This window comes from Camelus bactrianus, chromosome 11 (assembly GCF_048773025.1).
Source record: "Camelus bactrianus isolate YW-2024 breed Bactrian camel chromosome 11, ASM4877302v1, whole genome shotgun sequence".
Classification (NCBI taxonomy): Eukaryota; Metazoa; Chordata; class Mammalia; order Artiodactyla; family Camelidae; genus Camelus; species Camelus bactrianus.
The window spans coordinates 66,210,344-66,227,466 of NC_133549.1; the positions used below are offsets into that span (position 1 = coordinate 66,210,344).

Genomic DNA, 17,123 nt, shown 5'->3' on the forward strand with positions numbered 1-17,123 from the left:
CATCTGAAGGAGGTCAGGGAGGAGGCATGTGGAAGTCTGGGGGGAGGCCCTCGGGGCAGAGGGAAGGAGAGGCTGAGGAGCAGCGGTGGGGACAGAGGGCTGGAGTTGGGGGAGGGAGGGAGCTTGGACTGTAAATGAGGCCTGAGGCAGAATGGGCTGGTGGGGTAAGAGCTTATAATGGGAGCTCTGGAGGGTTTTGGGCAGAAGCAGAAGGGATCTGACCCTGCGGGGAGGGTGATACAGAGCAGAAGCGGGGAAAGCAGCAGGAAGGCAATTGCAGAGACCCGGGGTCTTCCCCAGGAGTGGGCAGTGAAGATTTCAAGGAGTGGTCAGAGGACTGATATATTCTGAAGGCAAAGCCAACAATATCTGCTGACAAGTTGGATGTGAAATGTAAGAGAAGAGAGAATGGGCTCCTGGAAGGTTGCCCTTGCCAATGATCTTCCGTCCCCAGGGCCAGTCCCGGCATCCAGCACCGTCCTGGGTCAAATCCTGGCCAAACCCAGCCTGTCTTCTCTGTGTCCTTCCCTTCCCTTCCTTTTGTGCTTTTTCTCCCCTCCAAACTCAGACTGGAGCTGAGAGCAGGGGCTTAGATGTCAGTTTAAATCTGGTTTATCAATTTACCAGCTAGCTCATTTAACTCCATTAATGAGTCAATGTATGTAAAATGTCTGGTGCGTAGGATGCACTCAATAAATGGTAATTCTGCTCCTCTCTCTTCTATTAAGAGCTGATGAAATCATTCAGGGCAAAGTGTAATGACTAATTCCGTTAAGGTGGCATATTTGGGGGATGTATTGCATTTTAATGAGACGAGGAGTTTAAGGCGAAGGAATGAATCATTATTGCAGGTCATTGCTGAGTAAATCAGAGTGGGGTTTTTGTTAGCTGTTTTGTTTTGGAGGGGGCAAGAATTGATTTCGTTTAGAGTTCAAAGTGTGAAAGTCTCCTGTCACCCTTGAAATGACCTTCAACATTCATGACAACAATATTGACCGAGTTTCTCCTTTGGATCAGGCCTTGAGGATACAACGGAAAGCAGACAGCTGTGTTGTTGCCTTTTCTGGGCTTATGTTCTAGCAGGGCCCACGAGCATTAAACACAATACAAGAAGATGACATGCATGTGGGCAGGGAAGTAGAGGGGAGGCTGCCTAACATAAAGCAAGGGCTATTACGGCCTAAACCAGGCTCTCAATCCTGGTTTTTCTCAAAGTGATTGATTTAAAGTCCTGATACCTGGATCTCACTCCCAGAGATTCTGGGGTACCTCTAGGCATCAGGACTTTTTAAAGCTCCCCCAAAAGATTCTGATAGGCAGCCAGGGTGGGGAATTAATAGGAGTTAGCTAGATTCAGATGGGTTGATTGCCAGGTTGGGGAGGAACCAGAGTGAAACCTAAGGTTTAGAGGAAGTATGTGGCCCCTTCCAGAAACTGGAGGGATTTCCATGTACCTGGGACACAGCTGGGAAATGGGAAGAGTGGGAGATGAGATGGTGGGTGGGGGGGACAGGTCCTTGAGGGCCACCTGAGAATTGCACACACACACCAGGAGGAGGCATCGAAGGGAGGAGGTGGCATTCTGGGGGCCTCGCTTGGGCTTTAGGTGGAGAACAGTTGGTGGGAAGCAGAATCATAGTCCAGGAAACCAGTTGGGGGCTGTTTTAGAGTCACTTTGGTGGGGGGATGTAATTAAGTTTATTTATAAATTTTATAAACTGTGGATTGAACCCAGGACCTCGTGCATGCTAAGCATACGCTCTACCACTGAGCTACACTCACCTAGAGTCACTTTTGAGAATTGACTGACAGTGGCCAGGACGAGGGGTTCACAGTGGGGGTGATGAGAAGAAACAGACATGCGGGAGCTGTCTGGAGGACAGGGCCAGCTCTGCTCAGTAATGGACTGCATAAGGGGAGGGGCATCAAGGATGGCACAGACCTTCCAGCCTTGGGCTGGCTGCTTTGTTTCAGACCAAGCTGCCACGGACTGAGGACTGGAGGTGTAGACTCAGAATCAAGAGGATTGGAGAATGCGTGTAAGGAGTCTGGCCAAGAGGAAAGTAGCCGATGCATGGAGAACGGTGCCTGTAACTGAAATAGGAAACGAGGGAGGAGAGACAGAAGTGGGGCGAGGGGCTCAGCTGGGGACCTGTGGGGGTTTGGTGTCTCCAAGATGCCCAGGAGGGTGGAGTGACTAGGAACGCGGGATCCTGGCTCTGCCACTTACCAGCTATGAACCGTTAGTCGTGTTGCTTTACTCTCATGTCACTGCTAGGACCACATAAGATAATGCCTGCAAAGTGCTTGGCACTGCCTCAGGCACCTGGTAGCAGCTCAGTGCGTGCGGCTCCTGCTGTTACCGAGTGAAGACCTGCTGGGTGTGTCTGGAGCCCAGGAATGGGCTGTGGCTAGAGGTACAGATGTGGGCATTGTGGGGTATGGGAGGGAATAAGATCACCCAGAGCACAGTGACAAGACTGGAGGACCCAGGATCTATTCTGAGGGGTGCCAGCAAGCCCAGGGAGGGGAGAAAGGGTGGTGAAGGAAGCTGCAGAGGGCCGCCAGAGATTAAGGAGGAAAGAGGTAGGAGTCCAGTGCCAAGAACAAGGGTAGGAGGTGGGAGTCAGTAACCCCTAGGGGTCACGCCTTTGAAACCAGGCAAGGGCCACAGATCTAAGGAGCTCAAGGTTGTGGCAACCTTGGTGAGAACAGAGAGGGCATGGGGGTTAAAGCCACAGTGCTGTGGGTTCAGGAGTGGGAGGTGGGGACTCTTCTAGGGGATTTGGCCCAGAAGAAAGGGAGAGAAGAGATGACAGCTGGTGGGGTTGGGGGCAGGAGAGGGTGTGACACGGAAGATAAATGAGCCTGGGTCCTTAGATTGACCTTTAGTTTCACTAACCATACCTGAAATGTATTATTTCCTTCCTTTACGAATGTGGGCACCAAACCACAGTGGTGTCAGCAACCCCTGAGACTGTTCACCAGTTGAAATCACTGACATTTGCTTATTGTATTCCCATTGTGATCAACGTGTAGACCATCATTTACACTTATCCTTGCTTCCAAATCACAGTAGTTATTAAACCTGCCACTAGACTTTGTTATTTAATGTATTAATAAAGAAGCACATAGACTACTATAGCCCAGGTTTTTTTATACTTTGAAACTATATTTAAGGGTCATCAGTTTTCTTTGTTATTCTATGTGTTTTATTTTATGCATTTAAAACCTTATCCTGACACCCACTAGAATGGCTTTTATTTTAACAAAAGAAAAAAAAAGGAAGGAAGGAAGTTGCAAGAGTTGTCAAAGATGTGAAGAAATCAAAGCCCTTGTACATTGCTGGTGGGAATGTAAAATGACGTGGTCATTGTGGAAAACAGTTTAGTTAGTTCCTCAGAAAGTTAAATATATAGTAGTAAAGCTGAAAAATTGGGGGGGAAAGTTAAATATATAGTTACCATATGATCCAGGAATTCCACTCCTGGGTATATGCCCAAAAGAATTGAAATCAGGGGCTTAAACGGATACTTATACACAAATGTTCATACAGCATTATAAACAGTAGCCAAAAAATAGAAACAACCCAAGCGTCCATCAACAGATGACTGGATAAAGAAAACGCAGTATATCCGTACAATGGCGTGTTATTCCACCATAGAAGTGAATGAAATTCTGATACATGTTGCAACATGGATGAACCTTGAAGACTTTTTGCAAAAGTAAATTGAAATAAACCAGATATAAAAGGACAAATATTATATGATTCCACTCAAAATTCACAGAGTAGCAAATTTCATAGATACTAGAATGATGATTATTGGGGCTGAGGGGCGGCTGGGGTGGGATGGGGAGATATGGTTTAATGGGTATGGCATTTCCATTCAGGATGATGAAAAAGTGCTGGAGATAGTGGTGATGGTTGCATAATGCTGTGGATGTAATTAATGCCACTGAGTTATTCACTTAAAAATGGTTATAATGGTAAATTTCACCATCACCACCCCACTCACACAAGCCTTTATCCTGAGAAGGGCCGTGGCCAGCCCCGGGCTCACACATCATCATGATGTTAGACCATACTGTGTTTCTAGTCCCCGCTTGCTGGAGGAGGTTGCACAATCCGGCAGCAAGTGCACACTGACCTGCTCACCTGGGAGGTCCCTTCCACCCGAGACATCCACAAGCCTCCCAGAATGAACATCACATTCATACTTCAGTTGGTCAACCTGTAAATATTGACCCAGTTGACATCTCCAATGTAAGTGAGGGAAAATGGACTGGAAAAGCTAGCCCTAGATTCTGGAAAAGAATTTTGTATTCATCAGCAATAGATACAATGTAAATGTAAGGTACTGAGAATGAGTAATTTATAATCCTTTTTATGATGAGAAAATGTTCTGTAATAAGTTTTTAATTGACAAGATGAGTAGGTCTTAAAACAGGGTTGTATTTCAGGGCACCTTATGAAAGCATTGTGTAACAAAAAACCTATCATTTATACATCATTTCCAGAAAATGGAGTCTATCCATTTGACACTAAGCATTTTTTTAATCTAATGATTGTCATTTTTTACATTTGTGTTTTGAAAAGATCACTTTGGCAGCCAGGACCACATGTATGGTTGTGCAGGTTGTATACTGCACAAGGACACACCCTAAAGGAAGTATCATTCACATAGACCTCAAAGAATTGTATATTTATTATGAGTATTTCCAGCAGATGGCAGAAAAGGGTCTTGTTCTAACTAAATCAAGGAAGTAAAGTATCTTGAAGAAGGGGCTTCTTTTTATAATTTGCACAAAGGCACCATGGGCCAGTAATGCCCTTGTTGGCATGGATCTGAAGGAAGACAAAACTGGGAGCAGGGAAACTACTTAGACAGCCACTACAATTACCTGGGCTGGAAGAGAAGAGAGCCTTCACTTGGATAATGGCAACAAGTGTGGAGAAGAGGCACAAAGGTGTGTAAGAGTGACAAGGCCCGGAGAAGAAAGGGCGAAGAAGAGGGAGGGGTAGGGAATGACTCCCAGGTCTGTGCGTGGATGGAGCTGCCAGTCCCAAGACTGGTGGGAGGAGCTCTTTTCCGGGAGTGATTTGGATTTGGGGATGTGGTGAGTTTGATTTACCAGGTGACATCCCAGCAGGGCTGGAGGTGCAGATTTGGTGACATGGGAAGGAGAGTGGAAGCTAGAATCGTGAATGGATGGGTTTCCCAGAAAACTGCATGGCCTGAGCGGAGCAGAGGGCCCAGGGGCACTGCCACCTAGTGGGAAAATGGAACAAGTGAGCAGAGGCCGGGGAAGGAGACACTCATATTTTCTGTCCCAAGCCTTCATTTACTGTGTGTTATTTTCCATCTCCTGTGGCTGGCATTATCCAGTGTTGGTTTAGATTGTGTACAAAATGAGAGGATACAGGCTCTTCCAAAATAATGTGCGTGATGAGCTTTTCAACATCCTTTTTGGCTACAGAAATCATTCTTTTTACTATCAAATACTCAGCTGTATTCCAGATGGTTACTATTGCTGGAAGTGTGGCTTGTGAGAAGTGAGAGGTTTGCTATAGAAGTCTCTAGACTTCTGTGGAAATCTCCACCACTTAACCAAGTAATGATCTTCCCACAAAATTTGCAGTGAAACAAATGTGTGCTATATAAATTCAGTTTTCCTATTGATTGCCAGTTCACACAAGGATACTTGTGTTCCCAAGATCAATAAAATCACTCAAGAATGTAGCAAACTTTTATAGTTCAGGTGAATATATTTTTTATAGCAACATTTGAAAATATTAATCATGATTAATGTTATTTCAGACATTTAAATGGTGAAGTCTGACCCAAGGAATGTTCAGACTAAACATCCAACAGAGAAAAGAACTCGTTGGTCTAGATTTTCTGCTGTGTAGTCTTAAGTTTTTTCTCCTTAAGGAAAAAAAGTTCTACCTCTTCTTTTGCACTAGAGCCCCTGATCAAGGTTTTCTTTCTTATAAATGATTTCAAAAGAGTTAGTTCTGGGGTCAAGCCTCACCCGTGTGGCAGCATCGTGCCTCCTGCTGAATCGCTGCCTTTAGCCTCTCCCTGTTGCCGCATTCGACGGCGGCAGATTTTCCGTTTGTGCATCTAGCGTCTGTGCATCTGTCTGTCAAGCTGAAAATAACCTAGCCTTCAGGGGCTTCCTGAGGGCTGCAAGCATGTAGGGCTTCCCATTAGCTCTTCCTCTCATGCTGATGGTTAATTTGATGAACTTGAGAGGATACTTAACTGCTCCTTCTAAATGCAGGTGACAGAGACAAGACAGTGATGGTCCAAGATGCAAAATTATATTCAACTGCTCAGAAGCTTAAAACTGGGAGGCTCCTTGACCCCTCCCACCCATCTGGAAAAAGGGGTGAGTTTTGTGCTCCTTCCTTCCAGGTGTGGGGCCCCCAGGATCAGCAGGTACAGGAAACTCCTTTTTATTGTGTTCAGGGGGGAGCTGTACATTTTAACCTAGAGTCATAAAGCAAGCCTACTGGTGAAAGCTTTGTAACTACACTTCTTTATGACGGGTACCCTTTTTAAAAGAAAGAGAGGCTGGGCAGCAGTCTGAATGCAGCAAACCACATATCTAATACAGCATTAATTTCAAATACTCTGTCCTCCAGTCTCAGTAAGTTTGCTTATCCTTCTCAAAGTACAGTGCCCCAATCTTTGATTCAGAAAACGCAGTGACCATATAAACGAATTGTTGGTAAACACAATATTCCTTGCTTAATAACCTGGAAAAGATGTTGTGAGAATGAATTTGCAGTGATTTAGCGCTTTTCATTATGGAAATGCCATATAAATATTTAACTCTAATGCTTATTTTATTCTAATTTTTCGTTAATCACATTTGCTTAGTTAATATGGCACACTTATGCCAGGTTTTTATTTTATTGCGATAGATTTTATGAATGATGGCAATTGCACGTGCAATTTTGTTTGAAATTAGGTTGATTGTAAAGACTCATGCAGAATCGCCTGTTAATTTTAGTGTTTAGTATTTATGCCATTGTACCAGCAAATCCCCCCAACACACACCGGCCTGCACACATACAGACGCACAACACATTCATGCACACGTGCACATTACAATTTTCCCCCACGTATAAGTGAGACAACACATTGGCATATCACCTCCTTCCTCTAGGGAAGGAGTTTTTCTTTAAAGGTTCATTCATACTTTTGAAGGCAGATGAATTTGATTTAGCAGAACATCCTTCAAAAATTGAGAAAGAAAGGAAAAACAAAGGAGGAAGGGGAAAGCATTCAGGGGTATAAACCAATTCTATAGATTTTTTAAAATTTTTAATCAAAAACTTTGATAGTATGTGAAATAGTTTTAGGAATATTCCTTTCTGTCAACTCTTTCACATGTACCAAGGAGCCATGCTTAAGTCCTGAGGGATATGTGGAAAACCCCTGGGTCCCAGCAAACCTCCCTCCCCAGGTCTCAGAGGTATCCCCATTAGGAATTCCTTTTTCAGGTTAAGCAGTTCCTTGTCCGATAAGTTCTTCCTGCCCACTTTCCTTTAGGATGAGAGGGACCAGGGGCAACAAGTGAAGAAGGAAAAGAGATTTTGAAAGGGGTCTCAATGGTACAAAAGACAGGCTTTACCTACATCACTATTCTCCTCAGAGATGATGGCTGTCTGCACACTGAAAGAAACTCAGGTTCTGTGTTAGGGTTCTGTTTTGGTCAGGATTAACTTCTGCTGACAGTGGCTTGAACAAGAGAGTTTATTTTTCTCTCATACAAAAGAGGTCTGTGGAAGACAGTCCAGGTCGGTAAGAAGGCTCCACAGTCGTGAGATTCCTGTTCCTTCTGTCTTGTTGCTCTATCATACACAACTTCTTCCTCTTGGTCAAAGATGGCTGCTCAAATTCCAGCCATCGTGTCCTCCGTCCACCAGTAGGAAGGGAAGAAGGGCACTGTCCCTTCACTGATGGACACTTCCCTGAAGTACCGTACAACACAATTGCTTGCCTTTCATTGGCCAGAACTTAGTCACATGACCATACTTATCAACAAGGGAGGCTGGGATATGCTGTCTTCATTCCTGTGATTATGGGCTCAGCAAAACATCAGAGGTCCACGTACTAAGGAAGATGGGGGAGAATTCATGTCGAGGGCAACTAAAAGATTTTGCCACAGGGTCATATGTCAGATCTTGCTAAAATATCTTACTTGTCTGTGACCTGAGTTCTTTTCAGTTTTCAGGATTTCTTCCCAGGCCCACACGTAAAAATCACAAATGAATAAAAGTGATCAAACTCAAAGACCATTTCCAAAGAAAAGCTTTGGAAAGCTCAGACCCCATTCCATGATTGCCTATTAACCCTCCCTTGAAATTTCAGCGGAAATTCTAGAATTGGCTGGGAATGCCGCAAGGGACAACAAGAAGGCCCGGATAGCCCCAAGACACATCCTGCTGGCAGTTGCCAATGATGAAGAACTCAATCAGGTACGTATGAAGCATTGACACCAACCACGAAATGGGCCTGCCAAAGTCCCCTGCTACTGCACGGGGACCCGGCTGGCTACAAGTCCTTCCTGCTTCAGTGCCCAGGCACATTTATACTGGAAAATTCAGATCATGTAAGGGAAGAATAGGTTCTGCTAGCTGCATCATTTACATTCAAAATCGAGTTGTGTCTGGAATAGATCCCACTATATATTCTCAGTCTGGCCAGAACTTCTTTTCCTCTCTGTGTGTTGCCGGGGGAAGGTGCAATGCACATATGTTATTCTCTTTACAGTTTCTTCGCCCATACTTTGTTGGCGATTTATTCTGATGAGGGCAGATGTGTCCTTCTTTATATATCAAAACTGACCCTTTATATTTTAGAACTGACTCCAAAATCGAGTGAATTCCTACCCCCGACCCCCGCCAAATCTGTGCAAGGTAACAGGTAGATAATGTAAGAACTTTATATTAATTTTCTAATCTTATTATTTCAAATTGTCTGTGGTGAAGAATCAGTTCTTATTTCTAATGCATCATGGATAATTTCCAAAAATACAATAAAAAGTAATTACTAGAAAAGTTTAAAACCAAAACCATATAAACTATAAGCTACAATTTTTTTGTTACTAGATCCAATAGATAGACAATAACTGTCGATTGACTAGATTCTTCCTCATGATTTCTGTACTCCTTTTGTCACAGACAGGTCGCTGATAGCTTGTGGAGCAGCCCTGGTTGCAGACCACACTTGGCGTAGAGCTGCTATAGGGTGTAGAATGTATGTGTGGCAGTTCATGTCGATTAGTTAAAGTAAACATATCAATCAGGAGGTACATGGTCAAACATATTTTATTGATGGAATTTTCATGATCAAAGGAGAGTGAAAGCCATGGGTCTGTTGTTAACTGGGTCTAGCCCTTACATTAACCTTTGAACCTCATTTTGTCAAGCTGTGCTCCCACGTCTGAAGCTCTTTATCCTCTGTTATGTCTGGAATTTCAGAGCTCTGGGCAACATCGCTGGCTCCAGCCTCTATATGCTTTCATTTTGCTCTGCTTGTTTTGCTTTCTGTAGAAGATCACAGGATGCCTTGATACCTACAGAGAAAAGCTCACACGTGTGACAGGGAAAGCCAGTTAAATCGTGTATTATATGCGGTTTCTTTGGAAAGCAGAGACCAGATTTAACACTTGTTTTGCCAACAATTAGAACTGTATTAAGGGGAGGGAGAGTGTAGCTCAGGTCTTAGCATGCACGAGGTCATGGATTCCATCCCCAGTGCCTCTGTTAAATAAAAAACTAATAATGATAATAAATAAATATCATCTCTCCCCACCACTGAAGAAAAAGAACTGTATTAAATCCAGAACCAGCAAGCTCTTTGCTGTCTGAGCTCATACGTTGTCTCTCTTCAGCTGCTAAAAGGAGTGACCATTGCCAGCGGGGGCGTCCTGCCCAGAATTCACCCTGAACTGCTGGCCAAAAAGCGAGGGACCAAAGGCAAGTCGGAAACTATTCTCTCCCCTCCCCCAGAGAAGAGAGGAAGGAAGGCCACGTCGGGCAAGAAGGGGGGCAAGAAATCCAAGGCTGCCAAACCACGGACGTCCAAAAAGGTGAGCCCAGGGACTGTCACAGAACAGGAGGGAAGTTGAACAATCCAAAGAAGAGGGTGTGGCCAGCATCCCTGAAGGACCGGGAACTGGCCTCAGCTTGGTGCTGAGAAAATGATAAGAATGTCTGTGGAAGAGAATAAAGAGCCTTTGAGATGCGCTCAGATCATCAAGCAGGGTCTCCCAGAGGTTTCCAAATCCAGAACAGAGGTGGTTTCCATGTTTCTAGATCCCTTCCACTGCCCCCACCAAAATCTTAAGTGAGAGATACTGGCCTGGGACTCTGCTTTCCATCTCTCCCCAGAGCTCCAGGTTGCACCCTGAAACCAATCTAGCCTCCCACAGATGGCCTGAGTGCAATGGCATTTCAGGTGTTTTGGATAATCTGATGCGCTAAGGAGCTATAGTTTAGAGAGGCCACCTATAATACTTTCAGAGGCTGCCCAGTACAGCAACTGCTAGCCACATGTGGCTATTCAAATTTGAATTTAAATTAATTAAAACTACATGACATTCAGTTCCTTGGTTGTACCAGCCACATTTCAAGTGCTCAACAGCCCCGCACAGCTCAAATACAGACCATTTTCATGAGGGAAGGCAGTCCTATTGGACAGCGCTGCTTCAGAGCTAGTCAGTTTTCATTCCACAGTCCTCCATGATAGCAAAAAAGTTGATATAAGAGTTCATTTCTCAGCCACTGTGCCCCAGGGAAATCCTGGGGAGAAGGGAGGTTGAGCAGTGTGCTGTGAATGACCCCACTTGGCTTATTATCAGAAGCTGCAGGTGTTGAAAAGACCAAGAATAACATACCCATGTCCAGTTTGAGTGAGGACCACGGGTACATGTGAGCCCCTTAAACACACTCTGTTTTTTGCTGTATTCTTTTCTTTTCCTCATATTGCTGTCTCTTGCTTCCCTCTGCTGAGAATAACAGAACATAACACCTGACCACTTCCTTTCATATCCCAGTTGGTGGGAGCCAGGGGAAGGACTTAATAAAGCCACTTTGGGCTTTTGTTCTGGATTATTTCTCATCTGTTCTTCTGATTTCTACCCAGTCCAAACCAAAGGACAGCGATAAAGAAGGAACTTCAAATTCCACCTCTGAAGATGGGCCAGGGGATGGATTCACCATCTTGTCTTCTAAGAGCCTTGTTCTAGGGCAGAAGGTAACAAAGAGGATTGTAACGTGGTGCCGTAAAACACTATTGCATTTTTATAACCTACTGTTCACAAGCAATGATGCTTCCTTCATCCCTTCCTCCCCGAATACGACTTTCACCCTGGTCTTGAATTATTCATTTTTAAACTAAAGAGCTATGGCAATGTCTGCATTGTAAGGAAAAACAGGCTCTTTAGTGCTGAGAATTGTTCATGCTGACAGTGGTCAGCCAGACGTGCACGTAGTGGATCTTTCTGGTCAGTATCTTTCTTGTCTCTGTGCCCCAGTTACCTCTGTGCCTACCAAAATATCCGTAGCTAGCTTTCTCAACCAGCCTTTGGGAGGCCCGCTTTATATGGTGTCATGTCATTTTTCAAAGGCAGAAAATAGAAAGATATGTTCCCCAAATATCCCTTGTGTTAGAGATGAATTATTTGCCAATAATTCAGTCTGCTTGCCTTTCTAGACTGCAGACAGAAAACAAACAGGGTTATACATTTGAACATTTTTCAGCAGCATAACAGCAGCCCAGCCAGACATGCAAATAATTCATTCCCACAAGCATAACAGACAATTTATCTCCCAAGTCAACTGGGGCTGAAATAAGATACACGCGGAAACAGTCAGTTAATCACATCTCGGATTGCGAATGTTTGCAGCCTGACAATAGTACGAACCTCTGTCGAGGCGATTGGGAAGAGCGTGTTTTGAGAAGAGCATAAACGTGGTGGGTTGCTAATTCATCACTGATGGAAGCAGGGAAGCAAAGAGGTGGAATTTATGTCCACTCCGGGGGCAGTCCGTGGTTATGTGATGATTAGCTTTCTCCCTGATCTAGGGGAGCGGGAAGTTCTAGCTCACATGGGAGACGACGCTGAATGCCTTCCATTCCACTCAGCCATGAACACAGAGGGCAGCACCTCACAAGTGTAGCCCCAAGCATATGGTCCCAAAAGGCAAGATGGCCAGACGTAGGCGGGCCAGAATCCTGGAGCCCATCACTTCTCCCAAGCAGAGTGGTTGCCTTTGCATCCCTGCCCCCAAAAGTCTGTGCTGCTCTGGAAAGAATGCAGGGAACTGAGTAGCTTCTTGCAGGAGCTACTCAGAGAATCTGACCCCGAACATGGAGGCCACGCGGGTTGGAAATGAAGGCATAAGCTGTAAGGAAAGGAGGAGGAGGGCAGGTCCTGTTCTGCTGCTGGAAGGGGAGGCAGGTTTGTGGCATTCTGCTCACCTCAGAGTGAACATTAAATCCACTGAGCTCAAAAGAGCCTATTGACAACCACATGCCTGGGACACTTGAGACGGGCGCCCCAGGTACAGCCCTATCAGTCGACGGTCAGTATAAGTAATTGAGACAACAAACAGATGTGGCGTAAAACATGAAGGTTTTTCATAGGACTTGATCTCCCCACACTGTCCATCTTCTCTTCCCAATGCAGCTGTCCTTGACCCAGAGTGACATCAGCCATATTGGCTCCATGAGAGTGGAGGGCATTGTCCACCCAACCACAGCCGAAATTGACCTCAAGGAAGATATAGGTAAGGTCCTGAGACTTCGGGCGAGGTGCCAGGGGAGAGCCACTGTTTTGGCATGTTCTTGTGAAGTCGGTTATTGTCAATCCCTGCTTGGTGGACATGGGGTATAACTGAGCAGCATTACCAGAGAATAATGAATTTGTTTTAGATATGCAAATAGTTTTGAAATTTTTATTGAAGTATTCTACAAAAACAGATCTCTAGTGCACAGCTTGATGAATTTTTCTCAAAGTGAACACAACTGTGTGACCAACACCTTGATCGTGAAACAGAACCTTACCAGCAGCCCCACAAGTCCCCCCTCATCCCTCCAAGGGTAACCACTATCCTGTCTTCTAACAGCACAGAGGGTTTGTCATCTGTTTTGGATTTTATATGAATGAAATGTCTAAGACAGCACTGGGGGGAAGAAACAAAACAAAAAGCCCAGGCCCTACCCACTGCCCTTAACTCCCTCCGTGTGGAAAGACTCCCCCTTGTGGCCTTAATCTTGAGCTGTTTTGAAGTGTGTCCTAGCTTCTCACAAACAAAACAAATTTATCTTTTTAAGAGTTTATCTTCTTTATCATTTCTATACTTAACCTCTCTGAACCTCAGTTTCCTCACCTGTAGGGGAGGATAACAATAGTACGTCTCACAGGTGCTGTGAAGGTGAAATAAGGCAACACAAAGAGGGGGCTTAGCACAGTGCCCCGCTCACAGGCATCTGATAAAAGACGGTCTTCTTCACGGTTGCTGAGTTGTTAGAAGGAGTCCCTCCCATCATGATTCTGTTCTCCACTACCATCGCCCAGACCAACCACCCCATGCAGATAAGGCCCTGGTGTATTCTTTTTAAAACATTATATGTTAGTACAGAGAAGTTTAAGCATACACAAAAATAGCAAAAGAATGCGATGAACCCACACACCCCGTTGCGATCATCAACTGATGACCAAGTTTGGTTCAGCTCTGCCCGAACCCACGTGCCCCCAGACATAGTATTTTATCTGTGAATATTTCAGAATGACACGGGCTATTTTTTAACAAAATAACCACAATACCATTATCACAACTAAAAATAATTAACTTAATATCATCAAATATCCATTGTTCAAATTCCAGTTGCATTATAAATGTCAGTTTTTTTTAAAAAATGTGTTTGATTCAGGCTCCAATAAGTCCACACATTACAATTGGCTAAGTTCCTAAAAGTCATAGGTTCCCCCTTCATCTTTCTCTTTTTTTTCTTAGCAATTTATTTGTTGAGGAAGCTGGGCCATTTGTCCTGTGGGGTTTCCCACAGTCTGGATTCTGTTAATTCCATCCTCCTGGTGTCGCCTAAGTTTCTTATAAGTTGGTAGTTGGAGCCAGAGGCTGAACTAGATTCAGGTTCAAAACTTTTTGTCATGACTGCTTGGTCAGTGATGGAGCTTTCTTCCATCAGGAGGCACATAGTGCCCTGTTCTCACTGATGCCCCTTCCCTAGCTTTGTCCACTCGTTAGGGGTTGCAAAGGGGAGATATTCTAATCCTAGCATTCCTTCTTTATTTCACTGGAATGCTTCCACAGAGGGAAAGACATTATTCCAATGTCTTCAGGGAAGAGCGTGGACTCACCTTGCCTTTTGCGTGGTCTCACCTGGCCCCTGACCTGAAAGTGGAGCACAGCAGCCTGGGCCTAATTCTTCTGCTTCTCAGCGTGAACTTGGCTACCAGCTTCAGCTACCCAGCAGAAAGGTCTTTAGTGACTAACCCCTCAAAGCTCTGCATTTTCCTTTGAAAACTGAGGGCCAAATTGGGGGCACAACATTCCAGGCTGCCCTGGGCCTATGTCTGTCCTTCGGCCCCAGGGACTTACAACACATAGATGGTGGTGAGATGGGAACAGGATCCCAGAGCTCTCCACCCAGAGGTTCCTGCCAGGCCATCTGTCAGCTGGGGCCAGGCCCCCCGTTGTGGCTGCACCCGCCCCAAGCGTGACTCTGGGTCCAGGCTTAGGACCTGGTGACAAAAGGCAGGCTGCAGGGTCTGTGAGATGCCCCATGATGGGGGTGGGGGGTGTTGCCATCAAGCAAAACCCTGAATTCAACCAGCACACCATGACACTGAGCGCAGAGCTCAGAACACTAGAGCCTCACTTTTTTTAAAAGATCACCTTTAGGGTTCATGTCATGAGACTGCTTTATGGCCAAATCACCCCCTAAAAAGGTCCTTTAAAGAGTTTGCTATGAAGTGTGTCGATTGCCAACAATATAATTTGTACCATTCATTTACTCTGATTGTACTCGCAATAGGTTTCTTCTCCCACTTATGCCTCTCTTTATGTTTTTTCTTACGCTTCCTTTTTGCTTTCAAGAGGGATCCGTCTTTTCTTTCTCCAGTATCATTTTCCTCTTCAGTAGAGACCTCTAACTGTAAATTAAATATCAAGTTAAGAAATAAAGACATAAGTTCAGAAAAAAGAAAACCTTATTTACCTAATCCTAACCTTAAATTTATAAAAACCTTTCTTTTTTTGTTTGGGGGTTTTCTTTTTCTTTTCTTTTTTTCTTTCTTTTTATAAGTATTTATTTATTTATTTGCAAACTTCTGAAGCTTCTTTTTTAATGATGTCTTTCTGAGAAATTTTTAAAACTTGTGATTTGGGAGTTAGGCATTCTGCATCTTCAGAGCTACTTCTCTTCCTTCCCCCCTCCCCACTCCATTCTGACTAAAAGTTCTTGTCCTGCCTCAGTAGCTTTTGCTGGTTGTTCTTTTGTTTCAAATTCCACGAAGGCAAATCCCTTTGGCTCTCCAGCAGACTTACAGTGTGATATACTTATGTAAATGACATTGCCACATTTCTCAAATACTCTTTCAATCCAGCTGTGATTAACATTTTGGAGAAGTAACTCCTATGATACATTAGAAGCAATATTAAATAATTTAAAAAAAAAAAAAAGAATTTGCTAGAATCTAAGTCCTGCTGGACAGAAGCCCAGGGACCCCTGCCACCAGTAACCACTGGCAACCAGGATTTCAATTGCAAAGTTTTACCCCTACTTTCTAAGCATTTTTTTAAGACCTAGTAAAAATATGTCAGAGTGTATGTAATTAATGACTTTGAAAAGAGCAACCAGAATGGTTTTCCTTTTTCCTCCTTCACAGGTAAGGCCTTGGAAAAGGCTGGGGGGAAGGAGTTCTTGGAAACGGTAAAGGAGCTTCGCAAGTCCCAGGGCCCTTTGGAAGTTGCTGAAGGTGAGTGTGGAATTGGGCCCGTGTCCCGAGCACAGCCTCACCGAGGTCCCCTCCAGCAGGACGTGCTTCACGCATATTCAGTTTGCAAAGCAAAATAGGCCGTAACAATCTGAAAGCTACTTTAGCATCTCTCAGATGATCTGAGCAGGCCCGTGTAGATCATTTCATACATTTGGGGGACTATAAAGTGTCTGGATAGTTCAAGCCAATTTGTATCAGCTCACCCAAAAATGGTCTAGAGCAACTGGGTGACTTAGTGTGTGTGTGCTAAAATACACATAACAAAACTTACCCGTGTCCAGTTTAAACGGGCACAGTTCACTGGCATGAAGCGCACTCCGTGCTGTTCTGCCGTCACCGCTGTCCGGTTCTAGGACGTTTTATCACCTTCAGCGGAAACCCCATGCCCGTTAAATAGTCACATCCCTCCCCCAACCCCTGGCAACGACCAGTCTGCCTTCTCTTTCTGTGGCTTTGCCTCTTCTGGATATTTCATAAAAATGGAATTGTATAATATGTGATCTTTTGTGTTTGGCTTCTTTCACTTAAAAGTTTTCGAGGTTCATCCTGTGGTAGCGTGGCTCAGGTCTTCATTCTTATGGCTGGACACTATTCCATTTGCTTATCCATTCATCACTTGGGTTGTTTCCACCTCTGGCTATTGTGAATAGTTGCTCTGGACATCTGTGCACAGGGTTTTGTTTGAACGCTTGTTTTCAAGGATATTGGCTAACTTCTTGACAAATGGGTCTAATTTCAGCCTTGTGTCCCCACCACACCACCTCCAGTGACCATCTAGTCAGTGCCAAGTGCTGCCCTGGTGCTGGGGCTCCAAAGACAAATAAAACCCATTCCTTCCCTCAAGCACTGGACAGTCTAGGAGAAGAGACAGACAGAGAAGTGGGGCACAGAGGAGCCACGCCCTCTGCTTGGAGGAGCTGGGGAGACTCCAGGGAGGATGTGAGACCCACCTGGGTGCAGGGACATTGTAGGCAGTGAGGGCACGATGTATGAGAGGGCTCAGTCAAGGGCCAGCAGGAGGAGGAGGGAAATGGCAGCCGGAGAGGAGCGTGGACCTCGGGCTGTGCTAAGGGTCTGGA

At 44.8% G+C, this 17,123-nt stretch overlaps 1 protein-coding gene across 1 annotated transcript in view; it reads left to right on the forward strand.

Annotated features, from left to right (window-relative positions):
* Positions 1-17,123, forward strand: part of MACROH2A2 (macroH2A.2 histone) — a 43,185-nt gene that overhangs the window by 20,067 nt on the left and 5,995 nt on the right. The window contains exons 3-7 of the mRNA XM_074374129.1: positions 8,385-8,491; positions 9,910-10,107; positions 11,163-11,273; positions 12,709-12,808; positions 15,934-16,023. Coding sequence (XP_074230230.1) covers positions 8,385-8,491; positions 9,910-10,107; positions 11,163-11,273; positions 12,709-12,808; positions 15,934-16,023 — 606 coding nt within the window. The remainder of the gene's footprint in view (positions 1-8,384; positions 8,492-9,909; positions 10,108-11,162; positions 11,274-12,708; positions 12,809-15,933; positions 16,024-17,123) is intronic.